A 20,937-nucleotide genomic window follows, 5' to 3' on the forward strand; every position below is an offset into this window, starting at 1 on the left:
AAATATAATATTGAAAAATTCACTTAACATATTCGATGCTTCTACAATTTATTCGTATAAAAATGAAATCGTCTTTAATTTGTTAAGAAAACTTTGAAAAACGATTCTGGAACACTAAAATAAAACAATACATTTGAACTCCTAGACTGTGAATTCTATTAAAATACGAGTATACATAAACCGTATATTGTAATTATACACACTATAACATATTAAACACTTTCCATGCGACTATGATCTATTTTGTTTGAAAATGAATTTACCAAAGAGTCGATAGTGATAAACGTTAATTTGGCAGATTAGTATGAAACATTGATTTAAATAAGAATTATAAGTATAAAATACATATGAACAAACTTTTATCCAAACCAAAAACCAATAGAAAAATAGATTGTTCTCATTTACCATACGTCTGTGTCGAACCATTTTAAAGATACAATTGTCTTTTATGTTCAAAGTGTTCTTCGATCGGTTTTTAATCGATTATGATGTTAAAAATTCAAGACATAATGTGGTTTTTACAGTAAAATTGTTAAGAAAACTAAACTCTTTTGTGCTGTGTATAAGAACTAAAATTTTTAATGGCAAACAATTACAAACAACGTTAATAGCTTTTATAATTTACCTACGTAAAACAAGAGTTAAATTGCGTAGTAAAAAGTTAATTAACGTATTATTTATTATCAATCTCGAATGCGAATGGCCTAATAACAAGCTGGTAATATTTCAAACAAAGAGTTACGGTTTAAAATTGGAACGTAGTGACGTCGCGAGTGGGAGGTTCATCCATAACAAACATTTCTACTGGTAAGTTTTGCATCGGTTGCAAGTTTACTGCTGCCAAATGTACACAACGCTTCCTCTCAGTTTAAAGAGCGTGCGCGCAAATTATGTAATCCAGAGTCCCGTGCGTAAAACGGATGCTTCCGTTTTTATTTTGAATGACAATGTTGACGGGTTGCTGAGACAAACGGCCAAGAATTCACTCGTTTGTAGACGATGGTAATAAACAAATAAAAGAATTATTTTTTGGCATCAGTATCGTTACGTGATTAGCCAAGACGCACTCGTAAGCGCCACGGTTAGTGAACGTATTACTATTTCGATTTAAAAGGTCGATTTTAATACATGGGTTAAACCAAGAAACAGAGGTTCAGAGTCAATTCACCGACCTCATCCATTTCAGAGACGGTGGTTCTATCTTCTGATATTCCTCTGTTAGACCTGCAGACGCTGCTCGCTCTGCTGCCACTGCGACTGAACATCGTGAAACCCTTAATCATTATATTGGTAGCCGATTTCGATCTACCGATTGTGCGATCAGATTCATCTTTGTGTCCGAGTCTACGCCATTCGTCCATAACATGATCTGTTCTTCTAAGAAAGTTGTCGATTTTTGAACTTAAATAATTGGAAGATGTTCCCTCCTCCAAATGCGCCGCGATCGGTTTAAACTTCTGTCGTATTGGTTGTTTATTGCAACCGAGGACGAATGACAAATTCGCGTCAAATACCACCGGAGACTGTTCTTTAGATCTTAGTTCTTTCAAGTCCACGCGATTTAAGCTGTCGCTGGTCTGCGGATACATTCTCCTAGGTGTGGGTGTAGTTCTATCGTACAAAGTAGAATTCATACTAGAAGATCTGGATAGAGGTACGAAAGTACCATTGCTGCTGCATGTTGAATATTGACTGGTCGAGCTCCTGATGCTGCTATATGATGATGGACTCGGAGAACGAGAGGTTAAAATGCTGCCGCATGTACCTAGTACATGTCTTTTTGCAAGCTCTGCTATGGAGCCCGTCTCTACTGATAACGACATGCTTCTTTTGTACGTTGGACTCGGTGACCTAGTAACCAGCATTTTCCCATTTTCAGGGCCGTTCTGTTTAATCGTCTGTACTTCTTTCAACTGTTTAGTAACAAAAACTTTTTTCCCGCTGTTAATGGTAGCTGAAACCTTTGGCGGCACCTTCTCCTCGAAGTTTATCGGTAAAGTTTTGGACTTTTTCATCGGAAGTATAATTCGACTGGGCGGCGCTTTCGGCGGTTTTTTCGGAGTCGCATCCAGAATGGGTGGGGATAGTGGTCCATTGGAATTTGGCGACAGAGCTCCATTAGTTGTGACAGTGCCGTTAGACTTGTCCGGTATTTGAAGACAGAGTGGGTGATGTGTGCCGTTCGTTCCATTCGTGGTCGTAGGGCGGGCGTCTACGTTTGCGTGCGGCATCTCGGTCTACGCTTGGTCTTTGCGTTTCCTATAATGGCGGAAGTTTTTGCCGCGATGAAAACCCAGTGCCATTTCCTCGCCGCATGCAGTATTACGGTCGCGAGCGGCGCGGGCGCGGGATGCGTCGGGACATCGGTTGGAAATAGAACCGGCCGGCGAGGGCTTCGCGGACGCACTGCGCCGGCTAACTCGGTCGCAGTCGCTGGCTGCTCGCTCGACTATTTTAGTTTGCGTATGTCGAACTGCAACCGTGTGACTGGCGGACCTTCAAATTTTTGAGACTTTTAGAAAAAAAAAAGTTCAGACCCAAATTCGGGGTATACGTGAACTTTGTATACTAGAATTAAAAAAAAAACCTCATAATGTTTACTGGTCCTTCATGTTTGTTAAAATACAAATTTGAAAAATGTGAACATAGAAAAAGTAAAATGAGGATAAGAGCTGAAAAGTCAAGTGGAATTGCAATGTAATAATAATACAATGAAAATATTGTTTTTAATTTTTATTTATTATATTCTATTTTGATTTGATACGGAATACGGAACCACGGCTTACACAATAGGGATGGATCTTACTACATTTTTATAACAAACACTTAACGTCAGCCATATAATTATTTTGGCAAAGAATGTGAAGATATTAAAGAAAAATGAGTTCTTCACATATGCGACAAATGCATAAAATTTTCTACGTTTGGCAAAAACAAGATGTGTCCTGCCAAGAATCACTGACGCCTCGGTTAATGCTTACTAAAATAGCAACGGTTTATTACTTTCGGTTTATAATTATTAAATACATCTTTTAAACTCTTTTTCCAAGATTATCGTCATCATCATGTGTCCTACCTTATCCTACTCCCGTAGGGTCGGCGCACCGGGTTTACGTCCTCCATATAACCCTATACGTCATCTCAGTCATCAGTCCCTTCTTCATCGTGTCACCTTTCACGCAATCCATCCATCTCTTTCTAGGTCTACCTCTACTGGTGTACCCCTCCACATTATAAGTAACGTTATTATATTAAGATATTCATTTATCAAAATTATATGCAATGAAAAATTTCATAAAATGTACAATTCTACTTCTAGTCTACTTGCCACCTGCTGATAATCGGTTTATATAAAATAAATTATTAATTAGTTAAACGTTATAAGTATGGATGTTTCTAAAGTCAAACAAGCAACATACCAATGGATCGTTCTGAATGAATGCGAAGAATGTGACACAATGTACACTGAAGCTCATACCAAACAGTTTAAACTTACTTGTCTACCTCCATATGACTGTATTATCTTATACTATTCAATAATACAGGAGTATATGTCATTTATTGTTATTTATCATACTCTGTACTTCCAATTTATTACAAAAAAGAAGGAAATACAGTTTAAATTTATTTTGTTGTCAAGAGTCAAACCTAAACGATAGTATTCTTAGTTTCGTATTGGAAACGTCAACAAAAATTATGTTTTAGTCCAAAATTATTTTTCTATTCTCTCTATAAAGGTATGAAACAGAGCAAAACTCTCATCAGAGTGTTTTATTTTTCCATTAATTTATATAGTGATATCGTTAGTTATAGAGGCGTCAACGTTACAATTAGTTAACTGTGCCATTCGGACGTTCCCACCCGGCAGCGGCAGCGGCAGTTTGGTGCCGATGAGAAATAAATAGCCTGTCGCGGAGTCTGCCAATGCGCTTGATGCAATATGTCGATACGACGACACATGGCCGAATAGATCCCTTCAAAACAACGCACGGCGCACGCCTGCATAATTATGTAATTACTAGCTTTCGACCGTGATTCCGTCCCCGTGGAATTAAAAAAAAAAACAAAAACAAGTAGCCTATGTGTTTTCCCAGACTTTTATTTACATCTACGCCAAATTTCATCGATATCCGTTCAGCAGTTTTTGTATATTTACATACTACGCAAGCAGACAAACAGTAATACGAAAACGGTCTAGGTTAGGAAATCCTGATCTTTAAATTGTAACTCGGAATAAAAAAAGAACAAACTGACCTATGATACATTAAAATTATAAGTGTCAGTTAAAAAAATACATACGTAAACAACAGTTGGTTTGACGGTTAATAAAAAGATATGGAACAGAATTAGACACGACAATTTTCCAGCGCAAGGAATATTTCTGGACAAGTAAATCAGCGAAAATTAGGGCGCGCTCAGAACGGATGACGTGCGCGCATCAAGTGTTACCAAACTAAAGATTTTTATGTAGAACTGTTTACGTATTGCATAACCACCAATATTTACTGTTATCTTATAAAACTTTAGTACAAGGAAGGGCTATATTTACATCACAAGGTGGCATTTATTTGTGTATGAAGTAGACATATTGTAACTATAAAAGATTCTTAATGATGAGTAAAGTGAGCAACTTGCAAGCTAAGGCAGTTAGGATGTTACGTTAAATAGGAGGTCCTAATAATTAATTAAAATTAGTAAATATTATTGAATTGCACCAATATTGAGTTCCAGTCAAATGTGATTTAAATTAAATCCGCATCTTGTTATTGTATACTCGGCTTTATACGTAAGATTGCGAATTATGAAATTTTGTGCAAAAAATTGCGCATGACCCAAATGTCTTAAAAATAACGTATGAAATGTCTCGATAAATTAATGTCGGTCATTTTGTTAACATATAAAATAAAGTAATTTCAACTTGTTACAGGATTTATATAATAAATGACATCTTTTGAGTTTGCTGAAGTGATAAAAACGATTGGAATATGAAAAAAACTGTAAACATATTTGTACACGCGTAGGCGTACTATTTAAATATTTATTTTTTTAACAGATAAGATATGAGTAATATTTACTAGATACAATATTTTAAAATAGACTAAAACTTGACCTTAAGATAGAGATATTTCTTTAAGAAAATTTCGTTTTATGAAAACCTTGGTGGATAAAAATAAGAATTATAAATACGTTGCGGCGATACAAATGTCGAGTAGGAAAGTTCTCTTTCTGAGAGCAATGACTAACGCCCGGGGAATCGCGTTCAAAATCATTATTTCATTCAACGAGAATTTTCTTTTACAGAGGCGTTAATGTGAAGCCACACCGTTAAGCATGTGAACACAATTTTTGAAACTAAATAATTTCATCATCTTTGGTCGTCCCGTTGAAACCAAAGTTGCTTTAATTTATATTAATTCACCAATTATTTACTAAACATGGTCTTTTTGATTCTATAATTCCGTAAAGCCTTTGAACATAAAACAAGACTAAGAAAAAAAAAGACTTTCAAAATGTATCTACAATCTTTCACATATTATTACACTATCCTAAAGAATTCTAAAAACAGTCAAGTCAAAACTATTGTTAAAGATGTATTATTGAAGCAATATAATAAAAACATCATAAATGTAATGAGTGTTTACGTTATCCACCTGGTGGGTCAACGCACTGAAGGTGTGCACGAGGTATTTATGTTCTCTCGGTCAAGGGATTTGTATTGATGTCGGCCGTATTATGTATTAATAGTACATACAAATGACATACATAGTATTTTTAAGTAACTTACGACCCGTATTAACCTAAGCAGTGAGATATTATTTACAATTTTACATATGTTTGATTATATTCCAGTATATTAGATACGCCAATCTTAAGTATAGTTTGTACCTTGTAGTTTTTGTGTAATACGTAACAGTGGTAGTGCCCGCTTTAACATGTTAGCACTGCAGGGCCGGCACGCCCGGTGTAATACCACGACCACACAGAAGACAGGTGTGAAATGGAAGCAATTCCGTGTACAGTCTGATGAGTGTGGTGCCGGAGGCCTAATTAAAGTCCCTTTCTCTTTACCACCCTTTTCTTATAAGGAGAGGATGGGAATGGGAAGTGGATTTGACGGTTGAGGAGATGCATAGGAAGGGGAAATATCCTCTTTATGTGCGTCTCCTCCTCTGTCGGATAAGGGTTGGCAACGCATCTGCAATTGCGGATGTCTATGGGCAGCGGTCGCTTCGCCATTTTGGCAGATTCAGGTGGCCGCTTGCTCGTTTGCTACCTTATGTTATAAAAAAAAAGTCCATTTAATTTTAGCCTACTGTAGAGTAAAAGCTTGCGCACACCTTTTACTAAACTATCGCACAACCGTTTAGTCTCGCTTTGATTCCTGTGAGCTTGTACGCACACAACTCGACTTTTAGTTATAAAACTAAACTGTTGAATTAGCTAAGAAACAATCGACTATCGCACAACAGTTGTTCGATAGTTTTGTCAAAGGTGTGCGCCCGCTCTAACCCTATTTACATATTTTAGATGTACGATAAATTCAATCTTACTAATATTATAAATGCGAAAGTTTAGATGGATGGATGGATGGATGGATGTTTGTAAGCGTTTGTAGCCTAAACGGCTGAACGGATCTTCATGAAATTTGGCACAGGTTTAGAGCATAGTCTGGAAGAACACATAGGCTACTTTTTATCCCGGGAATAGTTACGGTTCCCGTGGGATTCATTAATTTAGTTTTTTAATGTTCACTCGATCATTCTGCAACGGTTCAACATATCTTACTGAAATTTGGCACAGATATAAAACAAAGTCTGGAGTACACGAGATAAGCTTCATCCCAGGGAAATGTCCGGTTCCCGAGGGATACGTAGCTTTTTGTAATTTATATAGTTCGTATATTTTCTAATACCACGCGGACCAAGTCGCGGGCAACAGCTTGTTCAATATAAAAATAAAATAGTCTGTTATTATAGGTCATACGTCAATTCACGTTGAAACATTTATCTAGAAAACCGGTAACCGAGTTTTCTTGCGGTTTTAGTGGTGTATTTTTTTAATCGTACGAAAATAAAGTAAGAATTTATTAGTTCACGACTGAAATTCTTTGAAAATTTGTTGCCTGTTAATATTATTTGAAATGAAACTATTAAAAATAAACGATTACAATTACTCAAAATGCTACGTTTTGTATAATAAGATTAAAAAATTCAGGTTACTTAATATTGAGATAAAAAATAACTATCATAGAAATTTACGCTCAGTTATTAGTTAGCCTATGTTTAGTTACGTATGACGTTAGGTTTAACAAGAAAAATGAAAAACAAAACTTACATGCATTTATAAAGTTATCACTTGAGTTTGTAATGTTATACTTGTATAGATGCTTTTTTAATTAGTAGATTATTGAAACAATTCACTGATATATTAACCAACTAAATTCCACTAAACACTTGATAAATCCAAACTGGTATTAAAAAGGTCTCCTGATAACCTAGGTAGCCTAGGTTACAATAACGAGGACCGTTCTACACCAACGAGCACGAGATAATCGCGACCTATTGTTCGAATCTTAACAATTGATTTGCTAATCATTAGGAGTTCTTGTGAATCGGTTACGTTATTATACATAGATTGAGAGTTAAGTAATAACATTTCCAATAAATCTGTTTCAATATTAAAATATTTTATATTTTGAAACTGAGCAATTATTATTATCACGTATCTTTTATAAATCATCTTCTTTTTCGACGCTTCTTACTTCTTCCAACATTCACAAAATGTAGATAACTCGCTATGGTTACGTTATTTTCTATATTTAATGATCGACGATAGACGCCTTCTAGTAATATGTAGGAACACCACGCCAACTTTGCGTATAAAATTTCCACAGGCGTTTTATTATTTTGTTTTTACTCTGAATTCTCAACGTTACAAAATGTATTCAATTTATTGAAACTATGTTTTTATTTAATTCAAAAGGAATGAATACGGTTTTAATTGCAAATTAAAAACTGCCGAGAGCGAGACTGGAAATGCACAAAACAAATTTCTACAAGTTTCTTCTCACATTATCTTTTGTGTTGACATATTGATAGATTTGTAACTAGCATTTAACTTTTTAAAGCTACGTCGGATCTCTTACCTGCCCTGTCTTACATTGATTTATTACGTTAGATATCAAGCAGCGCAAAAAGCGCGAGAACATATTTCTTCTAAATATACGTAGACATGATGCTTCTTGCTCGAGTACGTTTCGTATAACCGGACTTCGTTGCTCATTAGGTGCTCAATTTTATCGTCATATTAAACATAAAACTTGTTTCTGTATCGAAAAAACGTGTGCCCGCCAATAGCGGCCATTCCCTTGTGTTTAACCCTGAGTTATAATTAGTTTTAAGAAAAAACATTTGTTTTGTTACGGGAATACTATGTGTACAGGTTCTATTTAAGCCAACTAACCGACAATTACAGTGGCCTATTTAAAGAATAAATGAAAAAGTGGTACACGGTTGATAGTTTACGAATGATTTTCTCAGGGCGTTTGTTTCTCTTAGCGATTCTTTGTTGTTTTAATATGAAATAATATTTTTATCTTTTAGACATAACAAGTTTACTGCTTTTAGTCGACACTTTGCTTAGTAGTAAGAATTATTAATAGTAAATGGTTGGAAACATTAATAGACTAAACTATATAGTGTATAAAAATAACTAAGGTGTTTAAAATTGCATTTTTAAGTACTACTGCATCGTACAAATATAAAAATTAGTGAAATTTGTGTTTAATAAAAAACAGTAATGTGTTACCTTATTTTCCAGTTTTTCAGTTTCTCCCTTGTAGTGTGTACGCTCGCCTTCGATTTTATCCAACTTGGCACGTAAAGTTTCCAGCTCTTCCTACGAAAAAGAATATGGACTTTAATTGATTTCAATATTACATTTTATCTTACTTATATTATAAATGCGAAAGTTTGGATGGATGGATGTTTGTTAAAGTTTATAGCCTAAACGGCTGAACGGATCTCAATGACATTTGGTACAGATGTAGAACAGTCTGGAAGAACACAGAGGCAACTTACTTTTCCTCTTTTTTTTAATTCCACGCGGACGGAGTCGCGGGCGAAAGCAACTTATACTATAATTAAAATAGTGTTTTTACATATTATTCATGTAAGTTATTTTCTAGTATTTTGTTATCTTACTTTCTAACCGATAAGCAATATTGTCAAGTCTAAACAAAAAGCAGTTAAATCTGAAAACCTTATTTTATTGCTTTGTCGTGCTATTTTATAACTTCCTATGACAAGTATGTACATTCATTACAGATAGTTGAAAAAACTATTATGAATACTTTAGTAGGAGTAAAAGTTTTACGTCAATGTAAGTCTATTCACTTAGATATTATTTGTGTTCAATTGAAATGCAAGAGGGCGCTGTTTTCATTAAGCCAACAAAAAGTGCGGTATTACGATGATTTTTAAATATATTCACACTAGATTTAACGTCGCTACGTAAATCAATATTTTTCCAAAGAAAGCGTGCAAGCGACTAACAGTGGTCTCGTTGCCCAATCAAGTATGACGATCGCGTGCACAAATTTCAAGAAAAGCGTTCTCCGTACTATTTCAAAGATTACATTTACATATTAGATAAGGTATGTAATAAATAATTACGACATGTCTAAATGTTACTTTACTACATGATATTTCTTTTTTTTCTATACTATAAGGTGAAAAACGAGCAAACGGCCAACTGAATCCACGGAAATGGAAAGTGACCGCTGCCCATAAATACCCTTAATTGACGGAGGAGACGCACATAAAGAGGACATTTCCCTTTCCTATGTGTCTCCTCCGCCGTCAATTTTTCCTTCCCATCCTTTCCTTTTAAGAAACGGGTGGAAAAGCAAAGTGACTAAAATTAGGCTTAAATTTTAGGTCTAAATTGATTATTTATTTACTTGTCTAGGTCAAGATAGGGCATTCTTAATTGTTTTAATGTTGAAATTTCTTTATGTTGATTGGTTATACACATTTGAGTAATTTATCTACAGATGCCTACTTAACCGAATTTCCAATCTAGATTTAGATAACTCACTGTTGAAAAAACTTAAACTTGACTTTCTTAAGCAACAATAATTTAAATAAATAAATGTATTTGTTACTTAAGTAGAATTTAAATTCTACAATTTAATTGTTAATGTTACTTTGTAGTAACATTAACAATTAAATTCGCAATACTAATTATTTCGCAAACATTGTAAGTTGTACGCAATCGTAAGAGCACGCAGTAATCTACATGAAAATTTAACATTACGAAGAAGCTATCAGGATGTAACGCATCAAAAAACTGCATTATGCACTCGACTGTACGGCTCTAGATTGCTTCATAATGGACATTAAAAGATATTATATAGCGATTATAATTTCATGTACATGACAATAATAAAAACTTAAGCAATATCCTTTCGATAATTGATTCAAGGTAATCATTATTATGAAGAAGAACTTTTGAAAATCTTTATACAAATGTTTGTACAATCTAGCACAAAATTTATGCTGATATTACTAACTTAGTTTAGTATTTACGAATCCAATTTGCAATTTATCAGGTAAAACCGAGAGACTAGATTAGTGTCAATAAAACAATTTTAGAAGCAAAGAAACCCATAATCCTTTTCATTAACTTTTTAAGTAACTTTAAAGGATAATGGGTAAAAATTTTGTACATTCATTTTGCTTAAATCTAATTCTAGCAAAGAAAGGACGATGAAATGTTCGTCTTTTTTGTTAATATACAGGAAAAGCTGCGGCATAATGCTGTATTCTCTAATAAAACAAGAACTAACGAGGATACATTATAGAGCTTTTTACAAAGCTTCATGGAAAGCCCCGGAAGCTTGATACTGTAATAAAGGGCGTTGTTTTTACAAGATTATGGTAAATTGAATCGAGCGTAATGAGATTTAGATTGACTTTAGCGATTTCTATCGTGTTATCACGGTTTTACAGTAAAAAAAAACATAAATGAAACATGCCTTAGAAGATTGATTTAGATAACTATAATATGCTGGGAATAAAGAAAAATAATCTACATTGTAATTTACTTTAAGTAACAACACGTCTATGAAGCTTTCGCTAGTTAGCTTTCGCCCGCGTCTCCGCCCGCGGGGAATTAAGAAAATACAAAAGTGTAAGCCTATTTGTTCTTCCTGACTATCCTCTACATCTGTACCAAAATTTATTCGTAATCAGTTCTGCCGTTTAGGCTACAAACTCTTACAAACATCCATCCATCCATCTAAATATTCACATTTATAATATTAGTATGATATGGTTTGTTACAGGCATTTCTATCGATAAACAATATGCACAAATCGCTATTGAATACCATAGTATCTCGACAATACCAAACCAGTGTATCAAAGGAAATAGAGCGTAACAAAATACTCCGATGTGTCCTAACCGCTATATGGCTATACTTTGGGAGTGACAGTTATGGGTCATAACAACATACATACATACAAGAACTGCAGATGTATAATAACAAGTTAACCGATTTACATTACATTTATAAAAACCGTATTTCGGTAGTTTAAAATCCCGTTATTAATATTTTCTGCAGACAGAGTCACTTAATGTTATATTTAATTTCAGATAATTATTCATTAATTAGGCAAATCTTATACAGCATTCTATATATGTATTGATTTTAATCTTTAAGTTTTTACATGTAAACTTGTATTAATACATCAATTATGACTGAACAGGTGCATACGTACTTAACACAGGGGCCCGTTAACATCCATATGTATCGAAGCGCAATAACCCATCAGTTTTTACTCATCAATACAGTTACTGATACAATTAACTAACTAATGTGATGCAAACGTATTGCAATGAGTGTGTATCGATAAGGTTTGATAAACCACTTAGATATTGAATGCTTTCAAAACAAAATATTAAAACACTAGCTGTCGCCCGCAACTCCGTCCGCGTGGAATTAAAAAATAAAATAAAATCGAATAGCCTATGTGTTCTTCCACACTATCCTTTATATCTATACTAAATTTCATCGAAATCCGTTGAGCCGTTTAGGCTACATACATCAATCAATCCATCCCTCTAAACTTTATCATTTATAATATTAGTATGATTGCGGCTAAACTTTGAGAGAATACGGGATAAAACTATCGGAAACTTTAAATTATTTCCAGTGCGACTATATCTTTATACAAAGTTGTTCTTAGTTCACAGGAAATAAATTCCCATGATTTTTTCAAATAAAACTATAAGAACCAACAATGAATCTTCTATCCGATGCAATGACATAAGATTACAGAGCGTAACGCTGCAGCGAGATTATATCGTACAAAAAGTTAGGCAACCCGACAGGTGCACCTTGACAATGACAGGTTTGGGTGTAGACAAAAACTCGACGCATCGAATTCGATGATTTGGTCACGCAGCACTTGGCGTTATACTTGGATTACATTTAGCCAGTACAGTTGGAGAGTAGCGCAGGCCAGGTATCGAATGGAATCACTGGCGCCAGATAGTATTCACATTATGCCAGTGCAGTTATTGGGCGCTAATGTCCAGTTGTTTTGGCGAAGTGTGAACCATGCAATATTTAAATTAAATGAAAAGTTAAGGATATAAGTAAGGGATTAATCCCTGTTGATATGCTAATATTACTTAGAGCATTATAACTGTGCTTTTTAAAACAAGTTACGTTAAGTTAATAATTTTTTTTTCTAAAAAAATTTTACTTACATTTACATAAATTTATTTAAATTTTTCTTTATACTAACAGTCATTTCCACATTATTATTAACAAGGTAAGCCACTTAGTAAATGTGTAGTAGATTACTTAACCACTACTTACTCGACTTCGCTTCATTCGTGTTAACACTTTTAATAACAAACATCACAGAACACCATCTCTATATTACCCTACATCTACTTAATGCTCTATTTTCTTAGCACAAGTGACGTTAACAACACTACTTCTCAAACTGAACACTACTCTCATTATAACAATAACACGATATAATATTTACAATTTCAATAATACGCGTGTTTTAAAACTTTTTCCGTTATTTACAATAATCTGCCACAATTATTTTATTATTTAACGTCAATAGACTGCATAAATATATCTATTATTCATTCAGTGAAAGATTATTTCCTATTTCTGATCTCCGCTTTCATAGAACAAAACAAAATAGTCTAGTCTATGTATTCTACTTTCTTAAACATAATATTACCATTTACCATCAACAGCATAATAAAATTTACTTAATTGTAGATTTTAATTTGAATAATTTAACCAAGCATATTCAAGGATTAAAATCGTTACATTAAACAGTACAACTATAAATTCATATAACCTTTCACTGACTGATACATTTGGAAAGTCATTATTACAGAGGAATGCGGATAGTGATAACTATCTCTGACTATAACTACTCTGTGGAAAGGTAGCAAACACTACTGCGCAAACAATGTCTGGTATTGCATATGCTCTTATTAAACTCTGTGGTAACAATAGTTATCACAAGAAAGTGACAATAATAATGCGATAATAGTTAATAGTATTATTAAATTTAATAAATAAATATCTACATATCTATCCACGCCTACTGTCATTTTAAAGATTGCCAGATTTTTTTATCTTAATTTTACTTTATCTTTGCTGTTAATAAGATGGTTGTAACTTTGTCTCTTTCTAGCATTTAAAAATCATGTATAGCAGTTATACTAAAAAAACATATGATAATATCAAAACGCAGCATTTTCTATATAATTACGACGTCCATATCGGGAGCATCTGTAGGGGCATTGAACTGTTTCACTTCACGACACCAACACCGGGATTTATACCGATGGGCGTTGCACACAATGCTTATCGTGGTTTAGATAACCTTACAATTATAGGTTAGCTTTACACAATGTATGTGCGTTTTTATAGCGTTTAGTGACAGTATTGTAATCATTATGAAAAAGGATTTCCTATATTTTATAATTTACTATCTGTTCCCGGGCGACTTCATTACCATGAAATTGTAAAATCATTATTTTATTGTTTACGTGTGTCAAATTTTTAAATAATAATGTCAAAATTACTGTTACCAAAATATCCTTGTAGTTGGTCCCTTTCCCACGTGAAGGTATTTTTCCAATTTATTTACCCCCTAAGTGAAATAGCGTGAAAATATATAGTCTAAAGCGTGTCATAAGTGAAGAGCTTTTCATTAAAGAAATTATTAAAAAAACATGCTGTGATTGCTGACATCGTATGCCATGAAGTAGTGTGTGTTTACACTTCATTATATTAGTATAGAAGTATAGATAATACGAGACCCTAAATATTATGTAGTTTTTGTCATCTGACTCGATAACAGTTAACTATCAAGTCTCTCGCTGAATCGAGGTATAAATGTACAAACATCCTTCCAAAATTACCTAAAATATGTTTTGCATAGCTAATGTTCTTATATATGTATGTACCTGCGCTTGCTTGAGCCTGTGTTCCGTCCTGTGCACGGCGAGCAGTGGTGTGACCCGCACCAGCAGCCGCCACCACGGCCAGTCGCGCACCGCCAGGAACGCGCGAACGTTGCGTTGCACGCATCTGAAAGTACCAACAAAAATAACACATAAAATTGCTACATCACAATTCAATTTACAACACCCTTTAGGTCGTATCAAAGAGTATTAAATTAGCAGAATTTACATACATTACTTGAAGTCACATACTTATTCGATATCGAAGTAGGATATAGATAAGCATCGATAGATTGAAGTATAGCTCACCTCATTTGTTTGAGACAGTAAACCTAAAATAACCTCAGCGATATCAAAACTATGTAAAGATTCAGGTGTAAATAGACGATGTAACGTGTTTTATCAACATCATTACGATCAATTTAATCTCAAAACGAGTGTGTTGGCACGTATTAAATAAAATTAAACACATCAGATGTAAATTTTAGTTACCGTGCTGCGGTGTGTTGTGTCCGCAGGCGCTGCGCCCGACGGCGTGCCAGCAGGCCGCGTGCCCGCGCTTGCAGGCGCACAAGTACGCGGGCAAGTGCGGCGTCGCGGCGAGCGTCCAGGCCACCCACCACGCCGCCGCGGAACATAATCTGCAACAACACAAAATATTAAATTTAATAATACGTAAAGTTACCGGCGTATTTCATTCAAAATCACAAAATGACGCTAGATAAGCTACAGTAAAAACATGAAGCTATGCGTTTACACTTTTTACGAACTTGTAAGTAAATCTGATGTGAAAAATCTAAACATTTAAGTTGTATAAAAAGTAAGAAACATCAAAATCGCTTGAGTAGTTTCAGATAAATAAACAAATTTCAAAGTTAATCTCATTTACGCGGTTTTTTAAATGTTTTTACACCTTTAAAAATGTTACAATTACACTGTAAATAAATGAAAACAAACAGTAACAGTGATACCGGCTGGCCTAGTTTGGTGCCGGCGCGTGGCCACTGCAAGCATTGTCAAGTCGAGTCGCTCATAGATCTGGCCCAGTTACCGCAGTCGTAATAGCCACCTGACCACTTATTCACAATTAGATGATTTGTTTGAACTCACTATAACTATACATCTAATATGACGTACAGATTTGTAATGTTCATAAGGATACGAAATAACGGGTATTTTACATACATTATCAAAAACAGCATTAACAACAAATGGATAGTATTAGTTATCTAATCGAGTAAATGACTTAGGAACAATTTACAAATAGAAATGAATTAAATATGTGTTTTTACGATTTAAGGCTAGGCTAGCATTTAAATGTATTCACGTGCCAAGCAAAAGTTATCGGTTTACTATGTTTACGGTATTATGTAGAGTACACATTGCGTTCAATGTAACGAGTATTATTAGTTGTATAAACAGAGCGGACAGAGTTGCACTTTCTAAATATATTTTCTTTTTTACCATATTTATGTCGTTTAACGCATTCATGTTAAAAAGATAAATAAAGTGGTTAGGTAATCGTTGTAACCATGCAAGCTTACTTTTAACTTCGAAAGTCAGGAGAAAATCTATTTATTGATAATTTATATTCAGTTCGTTCTTAGAATTAGTGCCGACTTTTCTCGACTTGATCGTAATAAATTACCGATAGGATAATTGTACTTGTACGACCGCCATGATGTTAATTAGGGTTGTCACATGAAATAAATTTTATGTTTATTTAGATGAACAGTTTTTCATTTCAAACAAGAGGGAGGGGACTGGATTAGTTTATTATTATACTTAAGGACCGAAAAATTAGTTTATGTAGCGATAATCAAAAGAAGAATGTCTTGTATTTTATAACACATAATTACAAAACACTTTTATTATGCCCCAAATTACATTAAAAAATCAGCAAATAGTCTACTACGAAAGACCAGTGCTACCCAAAATTCCTAATTCATCCCTATACAGTTTATGACAACCCTATGTAGTGCATCTAACAGAATACTGCATCTGCAGTTAGATGCTGCCGTTGCAAGTGGAGCGAGTGCTCGTCAGCGGAGGCTGTTTGCTGAGGCACGTCCGCCGATTGTTCTGTTAGACTTTGTCTATTTGTCCTCAGCTTGCACAACATGCCGGTAACGAGTAGACCAACTATAAACTGCTATGTAACTTTGCATACGTTTTGTTTTCAGGAATAAAAGGTACTTAACGTCCATTTTTTACCTCTGACTTACTGTACCCAATATCATCATGATCAATTGACTTCTTAAAGTGAAGAGTAATTCTAGAGTCTAGAGTTAATAAAAAAATATTATTTCTTTGCATTTATTTCAGCAGGATGTATCGTCGTTATTAAGCGAAAATTTTAATAAAATGGTAATTTTTATCGCCAAAAATATAAACACGTTACTGACCGTAATTATAGTTGATACAACTTAGAAATGAGTTCTAGAAACATAAGTATGTTAAGCTATTAGCCTTGTTTATATTCTCTTATAGCAACATATTATGCTTACATCTATATGTTTGTATTTGTGTACATAGTAACAAAAGGAACTATTATGTGTACACAGTGATGAGTGCGGTAGGTTTATGAATGAATAAATATTAGAGGGGTGCCAGGAGCTATTCTATCTGCAAGTAAATGTTAAGATTTATAACCTGTGGAGATAGAACTCTATACATATGTCAGCCACTATGTGGAAACAGGATCAGAGGGTTAGAATCAACAATTTTCTTAAAAGAAAATGCAAATAACTACGTTTACATATAAAAATAACAGACGCAGTTTATTTGTATATCTACGACATTTAATATCAAGACAATTCTTCATTATTTTTGTACAAGTAAAATTATATAAGTATCGGACAGTCAATGAGGAAGCTCATTATCTTTATTGAGAGAAACTTTTGTTACAAGTAGATACATTATCTAGTAATTTAATGACAAACAATACTACTATATCATCATAATTTCTTACACAACAAATAGGATATTATTTAATAGGAATTACATTATTAAAGTCACACATTGATTACGTCGCATAAAGTGGAGATATCGAACCTTTTGAGACAACATCTAGTTCGTGATCGAACTAATTTTCAAATGTTTATCACCGACACCATCTGTCCTCTTGACATTAATTTCTGGCTATCAAATCAATCTGGGATTATGATCAAAAATTTATTTGAGTTGTGTAATAAAAATGCTATGACTGGAAATCTTTCCACCATCAGTTTTAAAGTCGGTTGTAAGAAATTTTAATGAATATTTGAGCCAAGATTACTCGTCTCATGTCCAGTAAGCCGAGACCTTCGTGATGTTAACGATGTGATATGATATGACGTGACATGATAATATCAACACGGTCTCAACTTCCTCAACACAATGCTCATTAACTCGACACTCGGAAGCTCAACTTCATACATTCACACAATAACAAACCTTCAATGTTTTAAATTGTATGGGATCTGTTACATGCAAACAAATGACTTCAGTCGAAGGTAATTAAAATGTATTGTCGGTTTAAAAGCCGGTTTTGATAACACAACTTTGATATGACGGTAATTCGCAATAAAACGACTGCGAATACGTTTTTCAGGAATTCCATTTTATATATTTTCCGTCACCACTTAATAACTACCGTGTTTTGATTAAATGTCACCTTTTCATAACTTGAATTTCTACGTTTTCTTCATTAATATGAACCGAAAGAGCAATTAACTAACGTGCCATGGTTATAAGATTGATTTAAGCTTAAAATCTCACTTAAAACAGGCATCTAAGATAAAACGAGAGAAGGTGGTCACTTAACATCAGAAAACTGATATCTCTGTAAAAAGATTCGTGAGTGTATTTTACTATTGCTATTATTAAAGGTTCCATCCTGATACACCGACTAAAATCATGTAGTCATCCTTGTCACTCTCGTTTAAAAAAAAGAGATAACAATATTTTTATACAGGTGTTTAAGCAGTGAGAACCTGTCGCTCTTGTAGCAACAGGTGTTATTGTTTACTCGTGATGGTACAAAAAGTGGTCCCATACGAATGTAAACTTGGTACACATCGAACGTGGAGTTCCATTATACAGTTAAGTATTAATCGCTACAGTTTCTCGGAACGAACCAAAACGGGAATTACCGAACGGGTTTGTGATTATCATACACTTTGTAACATTATATACATGTCTTACTTCGCCATTACCTCTTCGGGAGTTTGAATATCTATATTCTTGATTCAGACTTTAACAGCCTTACAAATAAAAGTGGGATAAAGTTTAACTTAGAAATAAACTGAGTATAAGCAAAATTTGTCCTAAGTATAACCTTACACCGCATTTATTTGAAAGGCTGTAATTGTTTAAGAATTGTGTACAATTTATTTCAACTAATGATATAAAATAGTTAAATTTAAGATGAATTTTGGCTCTAACAATTTTTTTTTTAGATTAATATCATTCATTTACCTCTGGGTTTCTACAGACCATCTTTAAATTTAAAATTACAACAAAAACGTTTTTATATGTTCTTTGACAAACAATGGAATCATGAGATAAAATTTTCTATGGTGAGGAAAACGAAAATCAAAACTAAAAGATAAATAGCATCCGGCTCTCATTATGAAATAAAAACTACAGGGATGTTTTCAAGTCATTATTATGATTTCTGGCTATCTATTCTAATTTGTTCTTTTCGCTTAGTTTTTCAGTTTCAATCGGCTCCTAAGGTATATTCTGTGATCTTCAATAGCCTATCGCCATCCTCAATATTGAGGCTAACAATTACAAAAAGTTTTTTTTAATGCAAATAATTAGTTTTAAAGATTAGCGTGTTCAAACAATCTCTTCAGTTTAAATAGAATTTGATATAAGAGTAGTATACTTCGAATATACACAACTGTTGTTAATTGTTTTATGAATATTATTAAGATGCGACATAAGATAGCCCACGTTATTCATAATATAATTCTACTATCTAAAGCTGGTGGTTACCCGTAATTATTAATAAGGCAGGCCGTAAGTATAGGTCATTCTGTAAATCGCATCGAGACCGCAAATCGCCACTTTCATAGAAAGCTACGTAATACTTTGATACACCTTACAATAGTTCGATTGTGGGTCAATACAAATCATTTACTGGCAACACACCTGCGGCATATACCTGCCACTGGGGTTGCCCTAAACACATCTCCCCAAGAATAGAGATTATAAAATGTTGCCGTCGTACTTTTTTTATTTCTTGCGTATATGAGGGATAAAAAATATTATGCTCCGTCTCATCTGCCGTTTGAATTAATATTTACTTTTAAAATGCGATCCATCTTGTCAGGGTTGTCAGAAATAATTCTTGCATCGCATTCATGTAATATGCGTAAACTTTATTTAATTTTTAGTACAATTTATCAGAGCAATAATTTTTTTTCGTACTAATCTTACTTCTTACTATATATATGTATTTAAAAAATGAGAAAGTGGATGGATAGATGGTTTGTTAGAAGCTCTTGTGAACGGCTGCATTAATCTGGCTGAAATTAAACGAATAAAACACTGTCTGGAAGAAAACATATGCTAAATATCATTTTTTTTAATTGCATGCAAAGGAAATCGCGGGTAATTTACTGTTATATAAAATCAATATTACATTGTTCAATATTGGCAGATATAAAACGACATCGCCAGCCCTACAATGCTATGCAGTGTAGCAGAATCGCGCTTAACAAATTGCTATAAACAATTTATCAAGTAGCTTGTTCATGTCCATATATCGTTCGCTTTTTAAGGCAAACGATATATTTTCAAAACGTTATTGGTTTCAATACTACTGTATTGTTATTTAGTAGAAAAAGTATACAATTGCTAAACTGCATGTGCAAGTCGTAAAATTGTATTAAAATTTTTGCTTATAGAGAAGTAAATATGTCCAAATATTATGGGCTATTATTAACAATAACATTATGAACAATAACCCATTGAGAAGTTAAAGAAATGAATTCGCTTCTTTTTTATAAGAAAAGGCATCAAAGAAAACATATGAAAAGAGAGGTGGTCAACAACGCGTATGGACATCCGCAACACCAGAGGAACTAGATGTGTTGCCGGCCTTTGAGGAAATTTTAGGCTCGCTTCTTGAAGGACCCTAAGTCATTTTAGTTTGGTTTCGCTTCCTATTTTAGATTGAATATCGTACGACAACCAGAAACCTTAACATAAAAGTATGTTCTTATGACAAGTTCTCAATCAAAGTAAACGATAAATTACATTTTAGCGAAATGGGTAGGAAATAAACCTTCAAGCAATAAAACAAGCTGCTATAGGCAATACGACAGCAATCAAATAACACAATGAACGCTTCGACTGATGGATATTCTCTTTAATAATAGCTTTGCAAAAGAAAAAAGTGAAACGAGTATAAGTATCATATTCCTCGGCGAAACAA

At 33.8% G+C, this 20,937-nt stretch overlaps 1 protein-coding gene across 2 annotated transcripts in view; it reads right to left on the reverse strand.

Moving 5' to 3' along the window:
* The window catches only part of LOC106107408 (unconventional myosin-XVIIIa), a 135,769-nt gene that overhangs the window by 8,964 nt on the left and 105,868 nt on the right, over window positions 1-20,937 (reverse strand). For both annotated transcript variants that reach the window (XM_013288256.1, XM_013288266.1), the window contains 3 exons: window positions 15,003-15,151; window positions 14,514-14,637; window positions 8,809-8,898 (listed from right to left, as the gene is read on the reverse strand). In XM_013288256.1, coding sequence (XP_013143710.1) covers window positions 8,809-8,898; window positions 14,514-14,637; window positions 15,003-15,151 — 363 coding nt within the window. The remainder of the gene's footprint in view (window positions 1-8,808; window positions 8,899-14,513; window positions 14,638-15,002; window positions 15,152-20,937) is intronic.

This window comes from Papilio polytes, unplaced genomic scaffold, assembly GCF_000836215.1.
Source record: "Papilio polytes unplaced genomic scaffold, Ppol_1.0 DF824269.1, whole genome shotgun sequence".
NCBI lineage: Eukaryota > Metazoa > Arthropoda > Insecta > Lepidoptera > Papilionidae > Papilio > Papilio polytes.